Source organism: Pongo pygmaeus, chromosome 16 (genome assembly GCF_028885625.2).
Source record: "Pongo pygmaeus isolate AG05252 chromosome 16, NHGRI_mPonPyg2-v2.0_pri, whole genome shotgun sequence".
NCBI classification, from domain to species: Eukaryota; Metazoa; Chordata; class Mammalia; order Primates; family Hominidae; genus Pongo; species Pongo pygmaeus.
In genome coordinates this window covers 88,995,054-89,019,541 of record NC_072389.2, presented here as the reverse complement: position 1 = coordinate 89,019,541, position 24,488 = coordinate 88,995,054, and the positions used below count along the sequence as shown (strand labels likewise).

At 40.5% G+C, this 24,488-nt stretch overlaps 1 protein-coding gene across 7 annotated transcripts in view; it reads left to right on the top strand.

Annotated features, from left to right (window-relative positions):
* Positions 1-1,996, top strand: part of SH3GL3 (SH3 domain containing GRB2 like 3, endophilin A3) — a 169,468-nt gene extending 167,472 nt beyond the window's left edge. For all 7 annotated transcript variants that reach the window (XM_054451690.2, XM_054451688.2, XM_054451695.2 and 4 more), the window contains one exon: positions 1,332-1,996. In XM_054451690.2, the coding sequence (XP_054307665.1) occupies positions 1,332-1,537 (206 nt within the window). In that variant the 3' untranslated portion in view covers positions 1,538-1,996. The remainder of the gene's footprint in view (positions 1-1,331) is intronic.
* Positions 1,997-24,488: the final 22,492 nt, after the last annotated feature.

The window sequence follows — 24,488 nt, the reverse complement described above, 5'->3', positions numbered from 1 at the left end:
AATGAAGAAAAAGGAAGAGAAATAGAGAAAAACAGGGAGGGAGAAGGAAGGAAAGAATGAAGGAAGGAAGGAAAAGAAGAGATGAAAAGAAGAGAAGGAAGGAGAAGAAAGAAGAACCGTAAATGTCCAACAATAGGAGATTAGTTGAAGAAATGTTACATTGTGAGAGCTGACAGCTAGTCAGTAACTAAAAGTAAAATTGAAAGATATTCACCCTAGCATGTACAAGAAGAATCTTTTGTGAAAACAACTATATGTAAATATATGCACAAATATAACATGAAGACACCTGGAATCTGAAAGCTAGCCCAATTATCTCTGGGGTAATGGGTTACAGCTCTAACTTTTCTTTCTCCACTTTGCATACATGTATTTTTTGTTTACAATTAGCATGATTTTGTTTTGAAAAAAATTGTTTTTGATGTTATTCTGGGACTAGATGTCAGTAAATATTCTTGTCTGTAAATTCTGCTCTGTAAATATTCTTGCCTTTCTTGTCCTGGTTTCTCTCCTCCCGGCCCTCGTCCTGCCTATTAACTAGGAAGATCTTGCTGACCACCAAGGTCTTCCCTACTGCCCTCTCCCCAGAGCTCCTGAACCATGAGTGACACACACTTCATGTTTGTTCTTAAAAAGATTTTTGGCTGTGCACAGTGGATCATGCCTGTAATCCCAACACTTTGGGAGGTCGAGGTGAGCAGATCACTTAAGGCCAGGAGTTCGAGACCAGACTGGCCAGTATGGTGAAACCCCACCTGTACTAAAAATACAAAAATTAGCTGGGCGTGGTGGCGCACGCCTGTAGTCCCAGCTGCTTGGGAGGCCGAGGCATGAGAATTGCTTGAACCTGGGAGGCAGTGTACAGTAAGCCAGGATCACACCATTGCACTCCAGCCTGGGCAACAGAGCAAGACTCTGTCTCAAAAATAGATAAATAAATATTAAAAGTTTCTGGTGTATTTTCCAGTCCCCACAAAGAAACTGTAAGCTCCCAGAGAGAAGGAGGTGGGCCTTGTGATTCCTCTGTCCCTCTCTTAGGGCTCCAGGTGGAGCTGACTGGCTGCTTTTGGGAGATGGGCTGGGCATGACTTCTCTGCCTGGGAGTACTGAAAAGATAGACACTGGGCTTATGGGGTCGGCACAGGCAGCTGGGAGAGCTGAGGCAGCCAGAGACCACAAACAGCACCGTGAGCTGGGTGGAGCTGGCCTTGTTGTGGGAAGGAAGCAGGATCTGCTGTTAAGGGTCTCTCTAAGCTTTTCCACATTTCCAATTTCCCATGGATAATCGATCATGTTAACCTGTACTTTTTGTCTCCATATCATGTGGACAGGTTCTAACATTCCCGTGGACCAGCCCTGCTGTCGTGGTCTCTATGACTTTGAGCCAGAAAACCAAGGAGAATTAGGATTTAAAGAAGGGGACATCATTACATTAACCAATCAAATAGATGAAAACTGGTATGAAGGAATGATACACGGGGAATCCGGATTCTTCCCCATTAATTATGTTGAAGTGATCGTGCCTTTACCTCAGTAAATGTGTAACACAAACTCTGGACATACTTTCATAACTGAAATGAATTCACACCAGTGTGCTCTCAGTGTGGTGTTCTGTGACATCCTTTGCTCTCTGACCAACTTAATGACTTTTTTATGTGTGTTCTCTTTATAATGTATTTTATATCACTTTAATTTGTATAAATGATTTTCTTGTCCTTGCTACATGAAAATATTGTTTTCTTTTTTGCTTCTTGTCCTAAAAGTCATTGGTTAAATGTATTTGCTTCCTGTTGCTAAAAATAAGTCTCACCCATTGCAGTTATATCAACGAATGGCCTATATTCCTCAGCTGCAACGAAATGGTAACGTTTGAAACTAAGAAATGTTAAATATTTTGTTTCTCGACATTTGTGATGATGTCTGGTCTTTTCTCTTCATTGTATTTTAAGCTTACCTGTGAATAGCCCAATAAACATGACATACTGTGTTGGCAAAAGGCCTTGGTTATTTTTAATGTTGAATTGTTGATTTTTAAGCACAGTCTTCCAGCTGCAAACTCACACCCCATGGCCAACCAAAGTGTCACAGCGCGGATGCTTAGATGATGCCTCCTGATGGGAGCCTTCACTTTCCACCTGATTCAAACATGACACTAATCCTCCTTCCAGTTGGGGGATGGAAAGCCCTTCTACCTACCTTCAAGTTTATTTATAAAAGACCCCAAATCAAGCTTCTGCTGCTGCCACATTTTGGATAGGTTTTTCGAGAAAGTTGTGTTATGGGTGCTCAGGAAGTAGTGTGATCAAGAGTTGGTTGAGTCCCCAATAACGTCCTCTTAGGCTCAGTGAACCAGCCCCTGGCCTTGCCTACAGTACACACTAGTCACATGCTTTGGCCCACTGGAGTCTACAGTCCTATTATGGGAAGGGGCAGGTATTATTTCCCATTTGAAAAGAAGGAGGCTCATTGACTGACTTACCTAGGATCAAACGACCACATACAGGCACACCTCAGAAATACTGTAGGTTCTGTTCCTGGCTACTTACTGCAATAAAGCAAATGTTGCAATAAAACAAGTCACACAAATTTTGGGGGTTTCCCAGTGTATAGAAAAGTTGTGTTTACACGTAGACACGAGGAGGGGAACAACACACACTGGGGCCTGTTGCTGGGGGAGGGGAGGAGGGAGAGCATCAGGAACATAGCTAATGCGTGTCGGGCTTAATACCTAGGTGATGGGTTGGTAGGTGCAGCAAATCACAGTGGCACAAATTTACCTATGTAACAAACCTGCACATCCTGCACATGTACCCTGGAACTTAAGAAGAGTTGTGTTTACACTATGCTGTAGTGTATTAAATGTGTAGGAGCATATGTCTTAAAAAGCAAAGTACACACCTTAATTTAAAATACTTTACTACTAAAAAATGCTAATGATTATCTGAGCCTTCAGCAAGTGGTAATATTTTTGCTGCTGGAAGTTCTTGATATTGATGGCCACTGACTGATCAGGGTGGGGTTGCTGAAGGTTGGGGTGTCTGTGACAATTTCTTAAAATAAGACAACACTGAAGTTTGCTGTATGGGTTGACTCTTCCTTTCACAAAAGATTTCTCTGTGACATGCAATGTTGCTTGATAGCATTTTACACACAGAACTTCTTTCAAAATTTGAGTCAGTCCTCTCATCCTACCACTGCTTTATCGATTAAGTTTATGTAATATTCTAAATCCTTTGTTGCCATTACAATAATGTTCACAGCATCTTCACCAAGAGTAGATTCTATCTCAAGAAATCATTTTCTTTGTTCAACTGTAAGAAGCAATTCCTCATCTATTCAAGCTTTTTTATGAGATTGCAGGAATTCAGTCACATCTTCAGTCTCCACTTCTAATTCTAGTTCTCCTGTTATTTCCACCACATCTGCAATTACTTTCTCCACTGAAGTCTTAAGCCCTTCAAAGTCATCCAAGAGGGTTGAAATCAACTTCTTCTAAACTCCTGTTAATGTTGATATTTTGACTTCCTCCCATGAATCACAAATGTTCTTAAAGGCATCTAGAATACTGAGTCCTTTCCAGAAGGTTTTCACTTTACTTTGCCCAGATCCATCAATAGAATCACTATCTATGGTAGCTGTAGCCTTACAAGATGTATTTCTTGAGGAATAGACTTGAAAATAGAAATTACTCCTTGATCCATAGGCTGAAGAATGGATGTTATGTTAGTAAGCATGAAAACAACATTCATCTCCTTGCATATCTCTATTAGAGCTCCTGGATGACAAGGTGCATTGCTAGCAGAGATATTGTGAAAGGAATCTTTTTCTCTGAACAGTAGATCTCAACAGTAGGCTTAAAATATTTAGTAAGCCATGCTATAAACAGACATACTGTCATCCAGGCTTTGTTCCATTTATAGAGCACAAGCAGAGCAGATTTAGCATCATTCTTAAGGACCCTAAAATTTTTGGAATGGTCAGTGCACATTGGCGTCAATTTAAAGTCACTAATTGTATTAATGCCTAACAGGGTAATCTGTCCTTTGAAGCTTTGAAGCCAGAGATTGACTTCTCTAACTAGGAAAGTCACAGATGACATCTTCCAATGTAAGGCTATAGTCTACATTGAAAATCTGTTGTTTAGTGTAGCCAACTTCATCAATAATCTTAGCTAGATCTTCTGGATAACTTACTTCTCCATCAGCACCTGCTGCTTCACCTTGCACATTTATGTTATGGAGGTGGCTTCTTAAACCTCATGAACCCACCCCTGCTAGCCTCAGACTTTTCTTAACGCAGCTTTCTCACCTCTCTCAACTCTGGATTAGGCTTTGGCTTCAGGTAATGCAGCTGGTTGATCATCAGACCACTCAAACTTTCTTCATATCAGCAAGAAATCTGCTTCACTTTCTTATTATTCATGTATTCACTGGAGCAACACTTTTAATTTCCGTCAAAGACTTTTCCTTTGCATTCACGACTTAGCTAACTGAGGCAAGAGGCCTAACTTTCAGCATACCCTGGCTTTCAATAAGCCTCCCTCACTAAGCTTAATCATTCCTAGCTTCTGATTTAGAGTGAGAGACCTGTGACTCTTCTTTCACTTGAACACTTAGAGGCCATTGTAGGGTTACTAATTGGCCTAATTTCAATATTGTTGTATCTCAGAAAATAGGGAAGCCTGAGGGGGGAATGGCCAGGCAGTGGAGCAGTCAAAACACACACAACATTTATCAGTCAGGTTCACCATCTTATATAGGCATTGTTTGTGGTGCCCCAAAACAGTTAAAATAGTAACATCAAAGATCACTGATCACAGATTAACATAACCGATATGATAATGAAAAAGTTTAATATATCGTAAGAATTACCAAAGTGTGACAGAGACAGAAAGCACATGCTGTTGGAAAAATAACGCCGATAAAAATAGGGTTACCGCAAACCTTCAAAGAGTTTACAGACCTTTCTAAAAATCACAATACCTGTGAAGTGCAATGAAAAGAGGTATCCCTGTTGTGGCAGAGGCAGAGTTTGAAATCAGATTGCTGTACCTCACTGCACACTTAAGTGTTCACCCAAGTCACTTGGAAAGGCACTGCTGATCACTGACTTTTTTAACAAATGCCCGGAAGCCAGACTGATCACCTAAATCAGGTAACCTAAGCCAGGTTTCCCAGTCTTCTGATTCCATGGTACATCACTAAATTCACAACAATATGTTTTCCCTCCAGCCAGCTACACGCACACACACACACACACACCCACCCACCCACCCCACTTCTCCAGAACAGTTGTACATTCAATGTCTGTAATCAAATAACGATAATAATAATGGCTAACTCTTGTGTGCTTACTATGTGCCAGGTGCTGTTCCAAACATTTTACCTGAATAAACCCATTTAATTCTCATTAACAATCCTCTGAGGCAGACCTTATGGCCGTTTTTCAGATAAGGGAACAGAGATGCCATAACACTGAGTAACTTGTCCACAGTCATACAGTTAATCAAGTGGCAGAGCTAGGATTCTAATCCAGTCTCCCTCCCATGCCCACAGTCTTTGCCTTTCTGCTTTACTACATCCCACAGTGTGTCTGTTCATGTATATTCACAAAACAGCCCTTTTCCATCCTCCATCAGCTTTCATTCTCTAGACGTCACATTAGGAATTTACCAAAGGGCATGAGAAATGCAGACTATTCTCAATGCCCATAATATGCTTAGCTGTCTTGTTTGGTTAATACATAGTAAGTGAAGTTTATTGGGAGCTATAGATTAAACTTTAATGATAACAACAAAAATGTTCAGCAATTTACATCGGATTACTGACATGGAATTGAAATGAGACTTGTGTCTGTTGACAGATAGCTGCCAAGGAGAAGATGCAAGGATCATGACCTGGCAGTGAGTGGAAATGGAAGTGTTTGTATGTACAGTGTTTCTTCCCTGGCTTGTGGCCTCAGCTATATAGGGCAGGATGTTGTCTCTACAGAGTCTGCATCCAGATAGTGTCTCACACATGCTCAGGGAAAAATTGGGCCAGTTGCAACATGGCAGTAGCCACTGTCTTCCCTTCACCCGGCTCTACCACTCCTAATTCCATTATACCCTTGCACATCACTTCTGGCATCGTCTCTCCTACTGGCCTCCTCTCCCTTCTGTTGGGCATGGACTGATGGTGCCCACAGGGCATTTCTCCTGAGGCAATGGAGACTTTGACACATCAAAGCGACACCATATTCTGTTGGAAAGTGCAGAACGCCCCTCCTGCTGCCTGCATTGCTTCCTGGAGATGGGATCCCAAAGCAAGTTTGCTTATCCTCTGCTATTTCCCCCAGACTAATAACAAATAATTCTATCAGTTCTGCCTTAAAAATGTCCTCAATATAGGTTTCAAGTGTGAGTCCAGATAGAAGCTAGACTAGAAAATGAATATGGGTGGTAGATACCACCAAACCTTAACCTTTCTCTCATAAGATTGTGCTACTGTTTCAATTATGTATTGCCACATAATGCTGTGTAAAACGCCACCCCCCAAACACTGACTTAACATATAATACATATTTACTCAGCTCACAAGTCTGCAAGTTGTTGATGTAGTCTGGGTAGCTCTTCAGGTCTCAGCTGGGCTCACTCACTGGACGAGGGGATAGTTGGCTGTTGGTTGGGGCTGCACAGGTCTGGAGGTTGGCTGGGGTGACTCAGTTCTGCTCCACATTCTCCCTCCAGCAGGCTAGCCTGGGCATGGTCTCATGGCGAAGGCAGAGCCACAAGAGCACAGGTGGAAAGGCCAAAATGCTTTCTCAAGTCCCTGTTTACATCCAGCCTGCTACCATCTCACAGGCTGGGCCCAGCATCGGAGTGGGAGGGTTTTTCAGCATTACATGGTAAAGGGTAAAGAAGTAGGGACTTTAATATATCGCAGTTCTGATATGAATAGGCATTAGCTATTCTTCTATCAAGCTTATTGCTCTGGTTTCCTCTTCCTTGAGGATATGTTCTTTTCTTCTGAGGTTCCTGTCCCTCAAACAAATAGGCTTTTTTTTTTTTTTTTTTTGTGAGATGGAGTTTTGATCTTGTCATCAAGGCTGGAGTACAATGGCACAGTCTTGGTTCACTGCAACCTCCACCTCCTGGGTTCAAGCAATTCTTCTGCCTCAGCCTCCCGAGTAGCTGGGATTACAGGTGCCCACCACCACACCCGGCTAATTTTTTGTATTTTAGTGGAGACGGGGTTTCACCATGTTGGCCAGGCTGGTCTCGAACTCCTGACCTCAGGTGATCCACCCGCCTCGGCCTCCCAAAGTGCTGGGATTACAGGCCAAATAGGCTCTTGACAGACACATCTTCCAACTCTACATATGTTGCCGGATGTGTTTGGCCCTCAGTATGGGCACTGCTTAGCTTCAAACTGGTATCTAATCTCTCACCTTTGCACCCCCTTCTTCAATTCTCCCCTCTTGTTTTGCTATACAGGCAAATAGATTGGGTCCTGGTAGACTCATCCAGTGTCTGTCCTTATGAGACTATGCCTGGCCCCAGTGTATAACTGGATTTCATTCGAATCTCCCCCTACGGCACTGAGCAGGGCTAGCTACAGATCTGACCAATGAGCAACACCAGGGTTCAGCTCAAGGGGCTGATAGGGAGAGTGTGATCCTTCTTGACGCAGGTGAAAGCACAAAAAGCAGGAAGCGGGGATAAAAACCTATTCATATGAGAAACAACAAGAGACGAGCTAACGGAGACAAATATTAACATCAAGGTGAGTTGCAGAGGGCAGAAGCAGGACCATTAAAGAGATGTCAGAGCATAGAGTCAGGGGACTGATTGAGGACAAGTACAATAAAGTGGGTCTAGTAGAAAGAAGCACTGGTGTTTTAAGATGCTGAATTACTGGGCCTTTGACATAAAGATTCCTCTCTGCTTCAGAGGTAAGCCAAGGGCAGGGGTCTAGGAATAAAATATCTGGGATATTAAGGCTCCCTGGGAGTCCAGGACTTTGAGACCAGGCTGGGCAACATTGTGAGATCCCATCCCTACAAAAAAGTTAAAAATTAGCCAGGCATGGTGGTGTGCAAGCAACAGTTGTTCTAACTTCTGGGATTGCTCTGGGACCAAGGAACCCTGGGAACCTTTGGACTTGGAGTGATTCAGGCCTGAAGTGTTCCTTTTAGGAGCCGCTTTTCATCTCCCACTCCACCTGAAGGAAGGATTTGTTATGTTCACTTCCACAAGAAGAGAGCACCAGGCCGGGCGCGGTGGCTTACGCCTGTAATCCTAGCACTTTGGGAGGCTGAGGTGGGTGGATTGTGAGGTCAGGAGTTCAAGACCAGCCTGGCCAAGATGGTGAAACCCCATCTCTACTAAAAATACAAAAATTAGCTGGGCATGGTGGCACACGCCTGTAATCCCAGCTACTTGGGAGGCTGAGGCAGCACATTGCCAGAGAAGCCGTGTTATTTACTTTATACGCGTTTTCTTGTTTAATGTTCCTACTAACACTGTAAGTCAGGTTGCAATGTTTCTATTTGCAGGTGAAGAAATTGAGGCTTAGAGATGTTAAGCAACTTGATGAATATCAGAACTGTGCTCTAAAGGCCGTGCTATTTCTGTACCACTTTATCTCTCTGTCATATTTACCTTTTTATAGTGTCTGTCCTGCATGTAACTTCTACTTTACCCACTGTAGAGGGAAACTATCAGCCACATTGTACATTGTGGCCCTACCCCACTGGCCACAGCTAATTGGACCAAGGACATGCAGCCAAACCAGAGAAGGCTAATCAAATTCTTCCCCAGGAATTTAGAATTTTCCATTTGTTGTTGTGGTTATATAATCATTCCAAGTTTGATTCCAGCATTTTTTCCCTCTGTTCTCTTTTACCTAACTACCTAAATTTCAATTTTATATTTTTTTATAGCTTATCTACTGTTATTTTTTATTTTAAGTCATTTTATTGGGATTTTATCCATTTTTTTCTCCTCTTTAGGTATATGTAATGACTAATTTTAGCCTTTATTTCTATCATTTAAAATTTATTTTTCTTAAATTTTAAACTTATTTCTGTTGGAATTAATTTTTGTTTGTTTGTTTGTTTGTTTTTTGAGATGGAGTCTTGCTCTGTCACCCAGGCTGGAGTGCAGTGGCATGATCTTGGCACACTGCAACCTCTGCTTCCTGGGTTCAAACGATTCTCCTGTCTCAGCCTCCCGAGTAGCTGGGATTACTGGCGCCCACCACCACACCCGGCTAATTTTTATATTTTTAGTAGGGACGGGGTTTCGCCATGTTGGCCAGGCTGGTTTTGAACTCCTGACCTCAGGTGATCTGCCCGTGTTGGCCTCCCAAAGTGCTGGGATTACAGGCATGAGCTATTGCACCCAACCAATATTTTGTTTTTAAACACTGTGTGACTTTCACTTTTTTTCTTACCATTAAGAGGTCCCAGATTTTTCTCCTAAAGAGCTCCATTACCACAAGACTCCTGCTTCTCCCCATCTGCCACTAACTCTATCCCGGAGCACAAGAAGTAACAATCTGATTCAGTGGTTCAGAGAGAACATCACGTGCCAACCAGTCATTTCCTCTCCTCTTCTTCTCTAGCTATAGAGCTCATGTTCTGAATCACTCCTGACCATGCCATGACTTTAGTGATAAAGATTCTGCTCTGTGGGTGAAGCCAGGGGTGGTCTGAAGCCTTTTATGACTGGGTGGGTAAGTCTGCCTGTTTCTGAGGTTCAGAACACAGAAGCCCTTTTGCCTAGAGATCTGAGTCACATTTTCCAGTATTGGCTTCTCCAGGAATAAGATGATATTTTAGTTTCCAGATTTCTTATCTTTTGCCCTACTTCTCAGTTGGTTCTTAATTGGGGCCTTGTTAAATGCTAACAACTGTCATGTTTGTGCAGAAACTTTGACAATGAAGTAGGAGGGAGTTCAGGGATTAGAGTAGCACTTGGTAGAGGCTCACAGTGGAACTAGGGCATGTGTTTTTGGACATTTGCATGTGGCACTTGTCTCTTTGTCTTTGACAGCTTTCTGTAATTTCCATTAAGGCCCACTTTGGAATAGCTTCTGTGTTCAGCTGTCAAACATGATACAAGTTGAGCAATTTTTACTCCCTCTATTGTGTTTTGTCAGTTAGGCCCATCAACCATTAGGGTATTTTTCTCTTCTGGATGATAAACAGTGATTTTCATCCAGGTCTAAGACAGGTTGATCCAGAAATATCATGACCTTTCTGTATCAGCATTCCCTCTGTGGCTCTAATTCTCCCACATACTAATTATACGTATCAGTCCTGAAGATGCAGATTATAGCTTTACCTATAGAAATGTGGTAGACTTTATTATCAGATAAAAAGAAAAGGGGCTGGGCGCGGTGGCTCACGCCTTGTAATCCCAGCACTTTGGGAGGCCGAGGAGGGCGGATCACGAGGTCAGCAGATAGAGACCATCCTGGCTAACATGGTGAAACCCCATCTCTACTAAAAATACAAAAAATTAGCCGGGCGTGGTGGCAGGCACCTGTAGTCCCAGCTACTCGGGAGGCTGAGGCAAGAGAATGGTGTGAACCCGGGAGGCAGAGCTTGCAGTGAGCCGAGATTGCGCCACTGCAGTCCAGACTAGGCAACAGAGCAAGACGCCATCTCAAAAAAAAAAAAAAAAAAAAAAAAAAAGGGATGTTCTACTTAACTAGTAAAAAGGCTGTATTTCATATGTCCTAGTGTTGGAAATTAGGGTGACCTAAAAATTATTCAAGGGTCTAAAGTAGAGACAGAAGCATTGCAGAATAGTTTAAATGGTTTAGATGAGTGGTTCTCAGATCTTCCTGTTCATTAGAATCTAGACAACTTTTTTTTATGGTATGTCTGGTCCTAACCCCTACATTTTGATTGAAGTTACTGGGGATAGGCTAGGGCCTTGGGCCTTGATATGTTTTTAAAGCCCCCCAAATGATCCTAAGGTACATCCATGATTGAGAAAAAGTCTTTAGATAAACAGAGAATGGTGCCTTAGGCAATACTGGGCGATAAAATAGGGAAGTACTGACTGTGAGTGTCTTGTTCCAATAAAGCCACCCCTCTTTTTCATCTGAGTTCTAAACAAACTGAGGCATAAAACAAGGGTTAGAACAAATGACAGTCAATATATGAGCTGAGCTGTAAAATGTTGTTATACTATGCTACTTAGGATGAGAGCCTATAGAATCTACTAAATGAACCCCAAAGTAATCAGATATACCTACCTATTCCAAAAATAGCTGAACTACCACAACCTCCTGCTACAGGGACAGAGCCTATAACATTGAGCTTACTACAGGGTTCAGGGCACTCAAACACACATTTTCTGCAGGCTGCCCAGCTTCTAAGTGGGAGAGGGGGCTATGATACACATGCCCAGTTTCTAAGCCAACTCACAGGTCAGGTAATTCCATCCACCTATCCAACTAGCCAGAAATGTTTAGAGAAAATCCCTCCTTATAGAAACTAGAAGAATGGGAAGAGGTATTTCTCTAATTCTAGAGAATGAAGATGAGGAACATATAACACTTCAGAGAAGACTCAAGTTTTCAGAGGCCAAAATATACCTATATGAAAGGGAAAAAAGAATATATATAAGACATATTCTTTATAACGGCTTTTTAAGTTTACATCAATGTGATAAAGCAAGAAAAACAATACATGGAGTAATGACTATAAAGCAAGAAATAGGCTGAGCGTGGTGGCTCACACCTGTAATCCCAGCACTTTGGGAAGCCAACGTAGGTGGATCACATGAGGTCAGGAGTCCGAGACCAGCCTGGCCAACATGGTGAAACCGTATTTCTACTAAAGATACAAAAATTAGCTATGCATGGTGGCAGGTGCCTGTAGTCCCAGCTACTCAGGAGGCTGAGGCAGGAGAATTGCTTGAACCTCGGAGGTGGAGAATACAGTGAACCGACATCACGCCATTCACTGCCCTCTACCCTGGGTGACAGAGCGAGACTCAGTCTCAAAAACAAAAACAAAACAAAACAAAAGCAAGAAATAAAACTGTGTTTATGTGCAGAAAGCAAGAGAGAATATGTAGAAAATCCCAAGAATCTGTAAAAAAAAAACAAACCAAAAACTAATAGAACTTATCAGCAAATTTACCAAGGTCATGGGATAGAAAGTCAACATACAAAAATCAATTATGTTTCTATGTACCAGGAACAATGATTAAATATAGCATTTAATATTAAAACTATAAAAAGCAGTGCCATTTACAATGCCTTCAGAAAGTACAAAATACTTATAAAGTATTTTAACAAAAGATATGCAAGACTTTTATACTGAAAACTACAAAACATTGTATGTAAAAAATAAAGACCTAAATAATGGAGATATACTATATATTGTTAAACTATCCATTCTTGCTAAATTGATATATACATTCAATGTAATTCAAATAAAAATCCCAACAGGGCTTTTTGTCAAAATTGACCAGCTTATTCTAAAATTATACAGAAATCCCAAAGTCCTAGAATAGCCAAAACAAAGAGAAGAACAGTTAGACAACTTACACTATCTGATGTGTAAAACAGAGTCATCAAATCAGTGTGGAATTAGCATTATGTTACATAGTTCAGTGGAACCAAAGAGTCTAGAAATAGACTTACATGTAAAAGCACAGTCAATTTATTTCCAACAAAGGTACTGAGATAATTCAGTGGGGAAATAAAAGTTGTTTTCTGCAAACTAAAAATAAACCTTGACCTTTACTTCACACCATACATAAAAATTATTTCAAAATGTATCATAGCCTAGGTGCAGTGGCTAATGTCTGTAAACCCAGCACTTTGGGAGTCCAAGGCAGGAGGATCACTTCAGGCCAGGAGTTCAAGACCAGGTTGGCCAATACAGTGAGATCCCATCCCTACAAAAAAGTTAAAAATTATCCAGGTATGGTGGCATGCACCTATAGTACTAGCTACTTAGGAGGCTCAGGTGGGAGGATCACTTGAGCCCAAGAGTTTGAGGCTGCAGTGAGCTATAATCACAACACTACACTCCAGCCTGGATGCCAGAGCAAGACTCTGTCTCAAATAAATAAATAAATAAATAAATAAAGTATCATAGACCTAGACATACAGGCTAAAACCTTAAAGCTTTTGGAAGAAAATATAGGTGATATGGTTTGGCTGTGTCCCCAGCCAAATCTCATGTTAAACTGTAGCTCCCATAATTTCCACATGTCATGGGAGGGACCCAGTGGGAGGTAATTGAATCATAGGGGTGGGTCTTTCCCGTGCTCTTCACATGAAGTAAATAAGTCTCACAAGATCTGATGGTTTTATAAAAAGAAGTTCCCCTGCACATGCTCTCTGGCCTGTCACCATGTAAGACATGACTTTGCTCCTGATTTGTGTTCCGCCATGATTGTGAGGCCTTCCCAGCCATGTGGAACTGTGAGTCAATTAAACCTCTTTCCTTTATAAATTGCCCAGTCTCAGGTATGTCTTTATTAGCATGTGAGAATGGACTAATACGATAGGAAAATATCTTCATAATTTCTTAGGCCATAAAAAGCACTAACCCCAAAAGAAAAAATTGATCAATTGGACTTCATTAAAATTAAACATTTCTGCTCCTCTAAAGAAAGATACATTAGAAAAATAAAAAGATAGACTGGAAAAAACATTCATAATACATATGTGACTATATTAGTCTGTTCTCATGCTGCTGTAAAGAACTGCCCAAGACTGGGTAATTTATAAAGGAAAGAGGTTTAATTGACTCACAGTTCCTGAGGGCTGGGGAGGCCTCAGGAAACTTACACTCATGGCAGAAGGGGAAGCAACATGTCCTTCTTCACATGGCTGCAGGAAGAACTATGAGCAAAGCGGGGGAAAACCCCTTATAAAAAGTCAGATCCTGTGAGAACTCACCATCATGAGACTAGCATGAGGGTAACTGCCTCCATGATTCAATTACCTCCTACCTGGTCCCTCCCAAGACATGTGGGCAGTATGGGAACTACAATTCAAGATGAGATTTAGGTGGGGTCATAGCCAAACCATACCATTCTGCCCCTGGCCGCCTCCCAAATCTCAAGTCTTTACAGCTCAAAACACAATCATGCCCTTCCAACAGTCCCCCAAAGTCTTAAGGCATTCCAGCATTAACTCAAAAGTCCAAGTCCAAAGTCTCATCTGAGACAAGGCAAGTCCCTTTCACCTATGATCCTGCAAAATAAAAAAACAAGTTAGTTACTTCCTAGTAACTAATGGGTATAGGCATTGGGTAAATACACCTGTTCCAAATGGGATAAATAGGCCAAAACAAAGGGGCTACAGGACCCATGCAAGTCCAAAATCCAACAGGGCAGTCATTAAACCTTAAAGTTCCAAAATGATCTCATTTGATTCCATGTCTCACATCCAAATCACACTGATGCAAGAGGTGGGCCCCCACAGCCTTGGGCAGCTCCATCCCTGTGGCTTTTCAGGGTATAGCACCCCTCCTGGCTACTTTCACAGTTGGCATTGAGTGTCTGCAGCTTTTCCAGGTGCATGGTGCAAGCTGTCAGTGGATTCTGGAGTCTGGAGAATGGTGGTCTTCTTCTCACAGTTCCACTAGGCAGTGCCTCAGTGGGGACTCTGTGTGGGGGCTCAAGCTCCACATTTCACTTCTGCCCTGCCCTAGCAGAGGTTCTCCATGAGAGCCCCATCCCTGCAGCATACTTCTGCCTGGACAGCCAGGGGTTTCCATACATCCTCTGAAATCTAGGTGGAGGTTCCCAAACCTCAACTCTTGACTTCTGTGCACCCCAGGCCCAACACCATGTATAAGCCACCAAGGGTTGGGGCTTGCACCCTCTGAAGCAACACCCTGAGCTGTACCTTGGCACCCTTTAGCCACAGCTGGAGCTGAAGCAGCTGGAACTCAGGGCATCACGTCCTGAGGCTGCATAGAGCTGGGGGGGCCCTGGGCCTAGCCCATGAAACCATTTCTCCCTCCTAGGCCTCTGGGCCTGTGATGGGCCTGTGGTGGGAGGGGCTGCCATGAAGGTCTCTGACATGCCCTGGAGACATTTTCCCCATTGTCTTGGTGATTAACATTCGGCTCCTTATTGCTTATACAAATTTCTGAAGGTGGCTTAAATTTCTCCCCAGAAAATGGATTTTTCTTTTCTATTGTGTTGTCAGGCTGCAAAGTTTCCAAACTTTTATGCTCTGCTTCCTCTTGAACGCTTTGCCACTTAGAAATTTCTTCCACTAGATACACTAAATCATCTCTCTGAAGTTCAAAGTTCCACAGATCTCTAGGGCAGGGGTAAAATGCCACCAGTCTCTTTGCTAAAGCATAGCAAGAATCACCTTTATTTCAGTGCCCAAAAAGTTCCTCATCTCCAAGACCACCTCAGCCTGGACTTCACTGTCCATATCACTATCAGCATTTTGGTCAAAGCCATTCAACAAGTCTCTAGGAAGTTCCAAACTTTCCCACATTTTCCTGTCATCTTCTGAACCCTCCAAACTGTTTCAACCTCTGCCTGTTACCCAGTTCCAAAATTGCTTCCACATTGTTTGGTATCTTTATAGAAGCACCCCACTCTCTGCAATGCAATTTAATGTATTAGTCTGTTCTCACACTGCTATAAAGAACTGCCTGAGACTGGATAATTTATAAAGGAAAGTGGTTTAGTTGACTCACATTTCCACAGGGCTGGCAAGGCCACAGGAAACTCACAATCATGGTGGAAGGGGAAGCAAACCTGTCCTTCAAATGGTGACAGGAAGGAGAAGTATGAGTGAAGGTGGGGGAAAAGCCCCTTATAAAACCATCAGGTCTTGTGAGAACTCAATGTCATAAGAAAAGCATGAGGGTAAGCACCCCCATGATTCAATTACCTCCCACTGGGTCCCATGACATGTAGGGATTATGGGAACTACAATTCAAGATGAGATTTGTGTGGGGACACAGACAAACCATATCAGTGACAATAGACTTCTGTACCAAATTTATACAGAATTCTCATAATAAGCAATTTAAAATGGTCAAAAGATTTGGAGAGACACTTCACAAAAGAAGATATAAATGTTCACTAAGCACATGAAAAAGTGTGCAACATCATTAATCATCATCAGAAAAATGCAAATTAAAATCACAAGTTAACCCTCACACCTACCAAAATGGCAAAAATGGAAAAGATTTACCATACCAAGTATTGGATAGGAAATGGAGTAACTGAAACTTTCATACACTGCTGGCAATGTAAAATGACACAATGTAAATGGATATGAAAAGGAAGATAGGAAAACCGATGCAAAATACTCAAAGCATTATTGGCAGTTTTAAGGTGATTTGGTATTATAGAAAATGCAAATATCACTCTGGGTTATGAGAGAACATAGTAAGAAATTAGTAGGATTAGGATGCTAAGCGATTGTAACTGAGTATCCCCATTTTCCTAAGAGAAACAGAATTAATGTTTTAAAAATTATTATTTTTCTTCTTTTCTCTTTCCTCCTTTTCCCCTGTTCCTCACTTCCTACTTATCTCTTTATAAATGCAAATATGACCCTTTACTGTCCCTTCATCAAACACTCCCTACAGGGCAAGTTATCTAATGATGTGCTTAGAAGCTCCAGAGTAGAAACCTCTTCCACCAGGAGATTGCCTCTAGAGACAACAGTCAACTTACAAACCATAGTATGCCCGCCATGAAACTCTCTCCCACCTGGAGAATATCTGGAGACAAGGGTCACCTTTACAATCTAGTTCTGCTGCAAAGGTGCCAGTTCAACCACCCAGTGGCACCAAAGCAAGTCATGGAGGCCCCCACCTGCTTGCCGTTTCCTCTGTAAGCCATTCATACCAAGTCCCCCCTTTAAAAGCCCCTGCTTTGTGCCTTAGAAGCAAGGTGTTTCCCTTAAGGCAGGAAGCCTGTATTTCTCCCCCTAACCTAGCTTTGGAATAAAAAGTTACTTTCTTTATACTAGATCTTACTCTTGCTAATTGGACTCTGCAAATGGTAAGCTACTGAACCTGTGTTTCCATTACAGGATGACTCAAACTAGAGGGGAGACAGGCAGGTCTGGGCTAGATGTGGGACTGAGAAAAACCTATGGCCTATGTATATTAGCAAGGATGAAAGTTAAGTTGCTGTAACAAGAAGGTTCAATAATATTCCTACTAAAAGATACAGAACTTCATTTTTCTCTCCTGATACAAGCAATCCAGATATGAGGGCTAAACTGCTTCATGTAGTCATTCAGGCTCTTAGGTTCCTTTCTTCTTACTATTCTCTAAGCTGTTATCATCATCTGCATGGTCAAAGTTGGGTTGCTGTCATATCAACATTTCAGCTAGGGAGAAGAGGAGCAAGTTTATGTACATTCAATGAATTATGCATCATATTTGGAAACAGAATCATCATTTCTACTCACAGTTCATTGGCAAGAACTTAGTTACATCACTACACCTAAATGCAAGTGAGTCTGGGAAATCTAGTCTTACTGGGAAAACAGGTAACCGGCTCAAACTCTATTTCTTTAGAAAAAAGGAATAACAGATTTTGGGGGGCCCCTTGCAGTCTCTGCCAGACTTTAGATAAAATTCAGAAAGAGAAAGGCAGACTGTCTCTACTGACTGAATAATGGAGGCTGTTGGCAGTCCTAGAACTTTTACTTTTGTAAATTTTACTTCTGTCTTTCTGTAGGTGACTCCACCAGGCTAAATTTGGAGAAATACATTGGAAACACAAATATGTTGAAATATGTATTTATCTGTGAACTGAGAGAAGATAGGGTTAGCCTATAGTTCAGAATAAGAGACAGATATATAGCTCATGCCTAGCTACATGCCTATAGTTTAGAATAAAGAATAGATGATATAGATAGATAGATAGATAGATAGATGACAGATAGATAGATAGATAGATGATAGATAGATAGATAGATAGATAGATAGATAGACAGATCAGATCAGAGCAGCCCCAAGGGAAATGCAAGGGCAATGGCCAAGATAGAGAGATAGACAGACTTGGGTTGATAAAATTTTAGAAACTCCAGGAAACCAAAGGCAACCAAACATGATTAGATGAGACCAGAGCCCTCTTGAGAGGTCAAATGATGACATTATTCACATTGTAAAGCCACAAGCTCTGCCACCAGGATTGCCTGCAACAGGAGAAAGCAGAATTTATAGAAATGGTTAAGACTCCCACTAAAAGAAAAAATATCCTGGTAAGAGTTATTCTGTCACCAGGACAATTGCAGGACAATTGGAACTCTGAACACAGGCAGGCCTGTAACCTTTAGTAGCGATACTCTCCAGAATCAGGGCAGTCAACTTTTGCTCCAAGAGCTGGTCAATAATCTGGGTCTACAGCTGTAGATATTGGTCTAGGGCTTCATCTAGCATGAGTAGATGCTGAACCTTCCACAAGATACCCAGGGAAAAGGTCACAGGTGGCATTTTTGCCTGGTTCCTGGCACTACTGGACAGTTTGACTTCCAACAAACTGTCAGAAAGAAAACTGCACTGTGTGCTCCTGCCTTAAGGCTCTCACAGTTTTACATCCAAAAGTTTGTTGTACAACTTTAATCAAATAATCTTTTTTTTTCAGTCTCTAGAAAGAGTCACGCAAATTTTATCTTTTTTGTAAAATATATCCATGACTTTTTTTTTTTTTTTTTGAGACAAAGTTTTACTCTTGTTGCCCAGGCTGGATGGAGTGCAGTGGTGCGATCTCGGCTCACTGCAAACTCCGCCTCCTGGGTTCAAGCGATTCTTCTGCCTCAGACTCCCGAGTAGCTGGGATTACTGGTGTGCACCACCATGCTTAGCTAATTTTTTGTACTTTTAGTAGAGATGGGGTTTCATCATGTTGGCCAGGCTGGTCTAGAACTCCTGACCTCAGGTGATCCACCCGCCTTAGCCTCCCAAAGTGCAGGGATTGTAGGCATTAGCCACCGCACCCAGCCAAAATATATCCATGACTTTTTAGATGTCAAAACAATTTTTAAAATTAAAATAGCTTTATTTTTCTAATTATAAAAGTAATACAGGCATATTTTAGAAAAATATGCATGTAAAATCATAAGAAGAAAGTGAAAATCACCTTTAATCCCACAACCTCAAAATAATTACTATTATCAACATTTTCATTATATTCTTCCAGTTTTGTCCTTGCATAATTATATCTATTTTATGTATTTATATATATATTCATTCACACAAATGAGACTTCCATATCAGAATTTTATCTTTCTATATTAATAACTGTAGACCTAAGTCTTATGGTTTATTGGCTACATGGTATTTTATTGTATGTCTATATCATAACTTATCTAACTAACCTCCTACTGTTACACATTTCCAGTTTTCTTACATTATAGCAAACCGGTAACAATCATCTATATATATAACTTCAATTATTTCCTTATGATACATTTCTAGAAATAGAAAAAAATGGGTCAAAATGACAAACATATTGAACTTAGATAAATTTAAATGTGTATATTAATTAACCTCTTCCATATTATACTTGAACTTCCTGATGGTTACATCAGTTTATATTTCTTATATCAATGTGTGGATATTCATTTGCTTCTAGTCTTATTAATTCTGGGTAAAAATAATTATTGAAATTTGTCCATCTGACAGGTAAAAAGATATACCCCTATTGTTTAATTTGCATTTCTTTGCTTACTAGTGACGTTGATCTTTTCATATAGTTATTGGCAATTTTTAGTTCTTACTATATTCGTTGCCTAATTTTCTATTAGCATTTACCTCTGATTAATGAGTTATGTATTACTATCTTTGGTCCCTTGTCTATTATGTGAATTTAAAATATATTCTCCAGTTTGCCAGTTGCCTTTGTGTGTGTGTGTGTGCACAGGTGTGTGTGTTGTTTGCCTGTTATACCAATATTTTAAAAATGCATATAATCAAATTGATCATTCATTTCCTTCCTATTTTCTTTATTTTATTTTATTTTATTATTATTATACTTTAAGTTTTAGGGTACGTGTGCACAACGTGCAGGTTAGTTACATATGTATACATGTGCCATGCTGGTGTACTGCACCCATTAGCTCGTCATTTAGCATTAGGTATATCTCCTAATGCTATCCCTCCCCTCTCCCCCCACCCCACAACAGTCCCCAGAGTGTGATGTTCCCGTTCCTGTGTCCATGTGTTCTCATTGTTCAATTCCCACCTATGAGTGAGAATATGCGGTGTTTGGTTTTTTGTTCTTGCGATAGTTTACTGAGAATGATGATTTCCAATTTCATCCATGTCCCTACAAAGGACATGAACCCATCATTTTTTATGGCTGCATAGTATTCCATGGTGTATATGTGCCACATTTTCTTAATCCAGCCTATCATCGTTGGACATTTGGGTTGGTTCCAAGTCTTTGCTATTGTGAATAGTGCCACAATAAGCATACGTGTGCATGTGTCTTTATAGCAGTACGATTTATAGTCCTTTGGGTATATACCCAGTAATGGGATGGCTGGGTCAAATGGTATTTCTAGTTCTAGATCCCTTCCTTTCTATTTTCTAGCATTATTCTCAACTCTAATATTATAAAATCAACTCTAATATTATAAAATCAGTGAAGCTTTCTACTTCACTTTTTTTCTTTTTGCACACTAATCCTTAACTCATTTGGAATTTATTTTATAGAAATGAAGGAAGTTGATATGCAACATTTCTCACTAAATATCTAGCCAATAATTTACACTTTTTTTCACTGAATTAAAATGTTACCTTTAACACACACTGATTTTTCAAATATATTTAGATATAATTGCTTACTCTTTCTGTTTCATTATGTATTTTTTCCTCCCATTCCCTTTATTATTAGTAGCATTGTTGCTTTGGTAATAACACAATACAAGATCTATTCTTTTAGCAATTTTAAGTGTGCAACACAATATTGTTAACTATAGGCACTACGCTACAGAGTAGATCTCCAGAACTTACTCATCTTGCATAACTGAAAGTTCGCAGACTTTAACCATCACCTCTCTAGTTCTCCCTTCCACAAGCCCCTGCCAATTACCATTCTACTCTCTGCTTTTATGAATTTGACTATTTTAGATTCTACATATAAGTGAGATCATATAGTATTTGTCTTTTGGTGTCTGGCTTATTTCACTTAACATAATGTTAAGTGAACATTAAGTTAACATAATCCACCCATAGATTTCCTTCTTTTTATGGCTGAATACTATTCCAGTATATGCCATATACCATAGTGTCCTTATCCATTCATCTGTTGATGGACATTTAGGTTGTTTCCATATCTTGGCTATTGTGCATAATGTTGTGATGAACCTGGGAGTGCAGGCATCTCTTTGACATACAGATTTCATATCCTTTGAATGGATATGAAATGGAATTGCTGAATCATATGAGTTTTATTTTTAATTTTGGAGGGAACTTCCATACTGTTTTCCATAGTGGCTGTACTAATTTACGTTCCCAATAAGAGTGTAAAAGAGTTCCTTTTTCTTCACATCCTTGTCAACTTTTGTTATCTCGTTTTTTGTTTTTTTTTTTAAGAGAGCTGTGGCATGATCATTATTTTTAATTGCACTGTCACTGCATAGCCATCCTAATAGGTGTGAGGTGATATCACATTGTGGTTTTGATTTGCATTCCTGATGATTAGTGTTGCTGAGCACCTTTTCTTGTACATTTTGGCCATTTGCATATCTTCTTTGGAAAAATGTCTATTCATGTCCTTTGCCCACTTAAAAATCAGATTATTTTTCTGCTTTTAAGTTATATGAATTCCTTATATATTTTAGGTGTTGACCCCTTATCCAATATATGGTTTGCAAGTATTTTCTCCCAAATCATATGTTTTTCATTTTTTTCTTTTGTGCAAATGTTTTTTAGTTTGATGTAATCTCACTTGTTTGTTTTTGCTTTTGTTATCTGTACTTTTGGTGTCATAGCCAAAAAATTCTTGCCAAGACCAATGTCAAGGAACTTTTTCCTATGTTTTCTTTCATGGTTTTAGATCTTACATTTAATTCTTTAATCTATTTTGAGTTGATTTTTATGTATAGTGTAAGATTAGGGTCCAATTTCATTCTTTTGCTTGTAGATGTACAGTTTTCTCAGCACCATTTGTTAAAGAGACTATCCTTTTCCCATTGTGTATTCTTGGTGCCCTTGTCAGAAATTAGTTGGCCATATATGTGTGGGTTTAATTCTGAATTCTCTATTTTGTTTCAGCTTTCTTCTTCTTACTGAAGATTTTTTGGCTATTTGGGGTCTTTTGTGGTTCCATATGAATTTTAGGAGTCTTTTTATATTTCTGTGAAAAATTCTATTGGAATTTTGATAGAGGTTGCACTGAATTTGTAGATCACTTTGGATAATACAGACATTTTAACAATATTGATTTTTCTAATCCATGAATATGGGTTATCTTTCCATTTATTTGTGTCGACTTTAATTTCTTTCATCAATGTTTTATAGTTTTCAGTGTAGAGATATTTCACCTCCTTAGTTAAATCTATGCCTAAGTATTTTATTCATTTTGATATTATTGCAAATGGAATTGTTTTCTTAATTTCTTTTTTTTGATAGATCATCAGTAGTGTATATTATGCAACTGATTTTTGTGTGTTGATTTTATATTTCTCTACTGAATTAATTTATTAGTTCTAACAGTGTGTGTAGTCTATGTATAAAATTATGTCATCAGCAAACAAAAACAATTTTACTTCTTATTTTCCAATTTAAATGTCTTTTATTTCTTTTTCTTGCCTAATTGCTTTGGCTGGGACTACCAGTACTATGTTAAATAGAAGTGGTGAGAGTGGGCATTCTTGTCTTCTTCCTGATCTTAGAGGAAAAGTTTTCAGCTTTTCACTGTTGAGTATAATGTTAGCTTTGGACTTATCATGTATGATTTTTATTACCATATATGATGTGGCACATTCTTTCTATACCTAATTTATTGAGAGTCTTTATCATTAAAGAATACTGAATTTTGTTAAAATTTTTCTGCATCTACTGAGATGATCATATGATTTTTATCCTTCAATATGTTGAGGCTGTGAGGGCTGTTAGGGTTCTCAGCTGCACCTCTGGGTCCAGTGGCCAGGGGCCAGGGCCAGTGGTGTGCACATGCTATGCTATGACAGCTGGCTGCAGGCACATCTATGACAGCCGAGGCCAGTTGCAGGCTCACCTCATGCACTGTGGCAAGAACTGGGGTAAGAGGAAGGGCCTGGGACCAACTATGAGTGCATAGATGGCAGGGTGGGCTGGCAGATTGCACATGCATAAGTGTAGCAGCCAAGTGCAAGCTGGTGAAAGGAGTTAGAGGCTGTCTGTATGTGTGTAGAAGGGTGCATCTGGGAGGCACACTGGATATGTATGTGCACGTACAGCTGCAAGGGCCAGCTATGGGTACAAACATAGTAATGAGGGAAGAAGCCAGGGGGCAGGGCCAACTGTTTATGCATGTACAGCTGTGGAGCCAGGGCTGACAACATGCAATAAACTGGCTGCAGTGGTTAGCCTAGGGTACACATGGCAATGGGATAGGGTCCTGTGCTGGGGGGCCTTGGAGCTGTTTGCAGGCACACATGTAGTAGCTGTGCTGTGTCCCAGAGCCAAATCACCCATGGAGGCAGCAGCTAGAGTGGTTCTGGGCACCTACAGAATGCAAAGGCCACTAGGGTGAGACCCTGGGCTAGGGGGATCATGGCAGGAGCAGCTCAGGTGGTTTCAGGGAGGAGTGATGGAGAGAGGTGGTGGGTCAAGCACCCAGAGACTGCCAAGGCTTTTGTGCTGGATATCCAGATGGAGCCACTGCAGCAGCAACAGTCTTGTGGCTCTAGGTGGCAGCTCAGGTGGCTTCACGGAGGTGAGAAGGAAAGGAGCGGTGGGTCAGCCATCCACAAACTGCCAAGACTGCTGGGCTTGGTCCCTTGGCCAGGGCAATTGCAGCAATATATGATATATCACATTGATTGATTTGCATATGTTGAACCATTCCACTTGATCATGGTGTATGATTCTTTTAATGGGCAGTTGAATTCAGTTTGCTCGGATTTTGTTGAGGATTTTTGCATCTGTATTAATTAGGAATATTGGCCCATGCTCTCCTTTTGTTGTAGTGTCCTTGGCTGGCTTCGGTAGCAAGGTAATGCTGGCCTCATTGAATGAGTTTGGATGTGTTCCTTCATTTTTAATATTTTAGAAGAGTTTGAGAAGAGTGGGAATTAATTCTTTAAAAATGATTGGTAACATTGAAACAATCTGGTCTCGGGCTTTTGTTTTTTTGGAAGTTTTTGATTACTGATAAAACCTATTTACTCATTACTGGTCTGTCTATATTTTCTCTTTCTTCATGGTTCATTCTTGGTAGGTGTATATTTCTAGGAATTTATCTATTTCTTTTAGGTTATCCAATTTGCTGTCATATAATTGTTCATCATAGTCTCTTATGATCCTTTGTATTTCTGTAATTT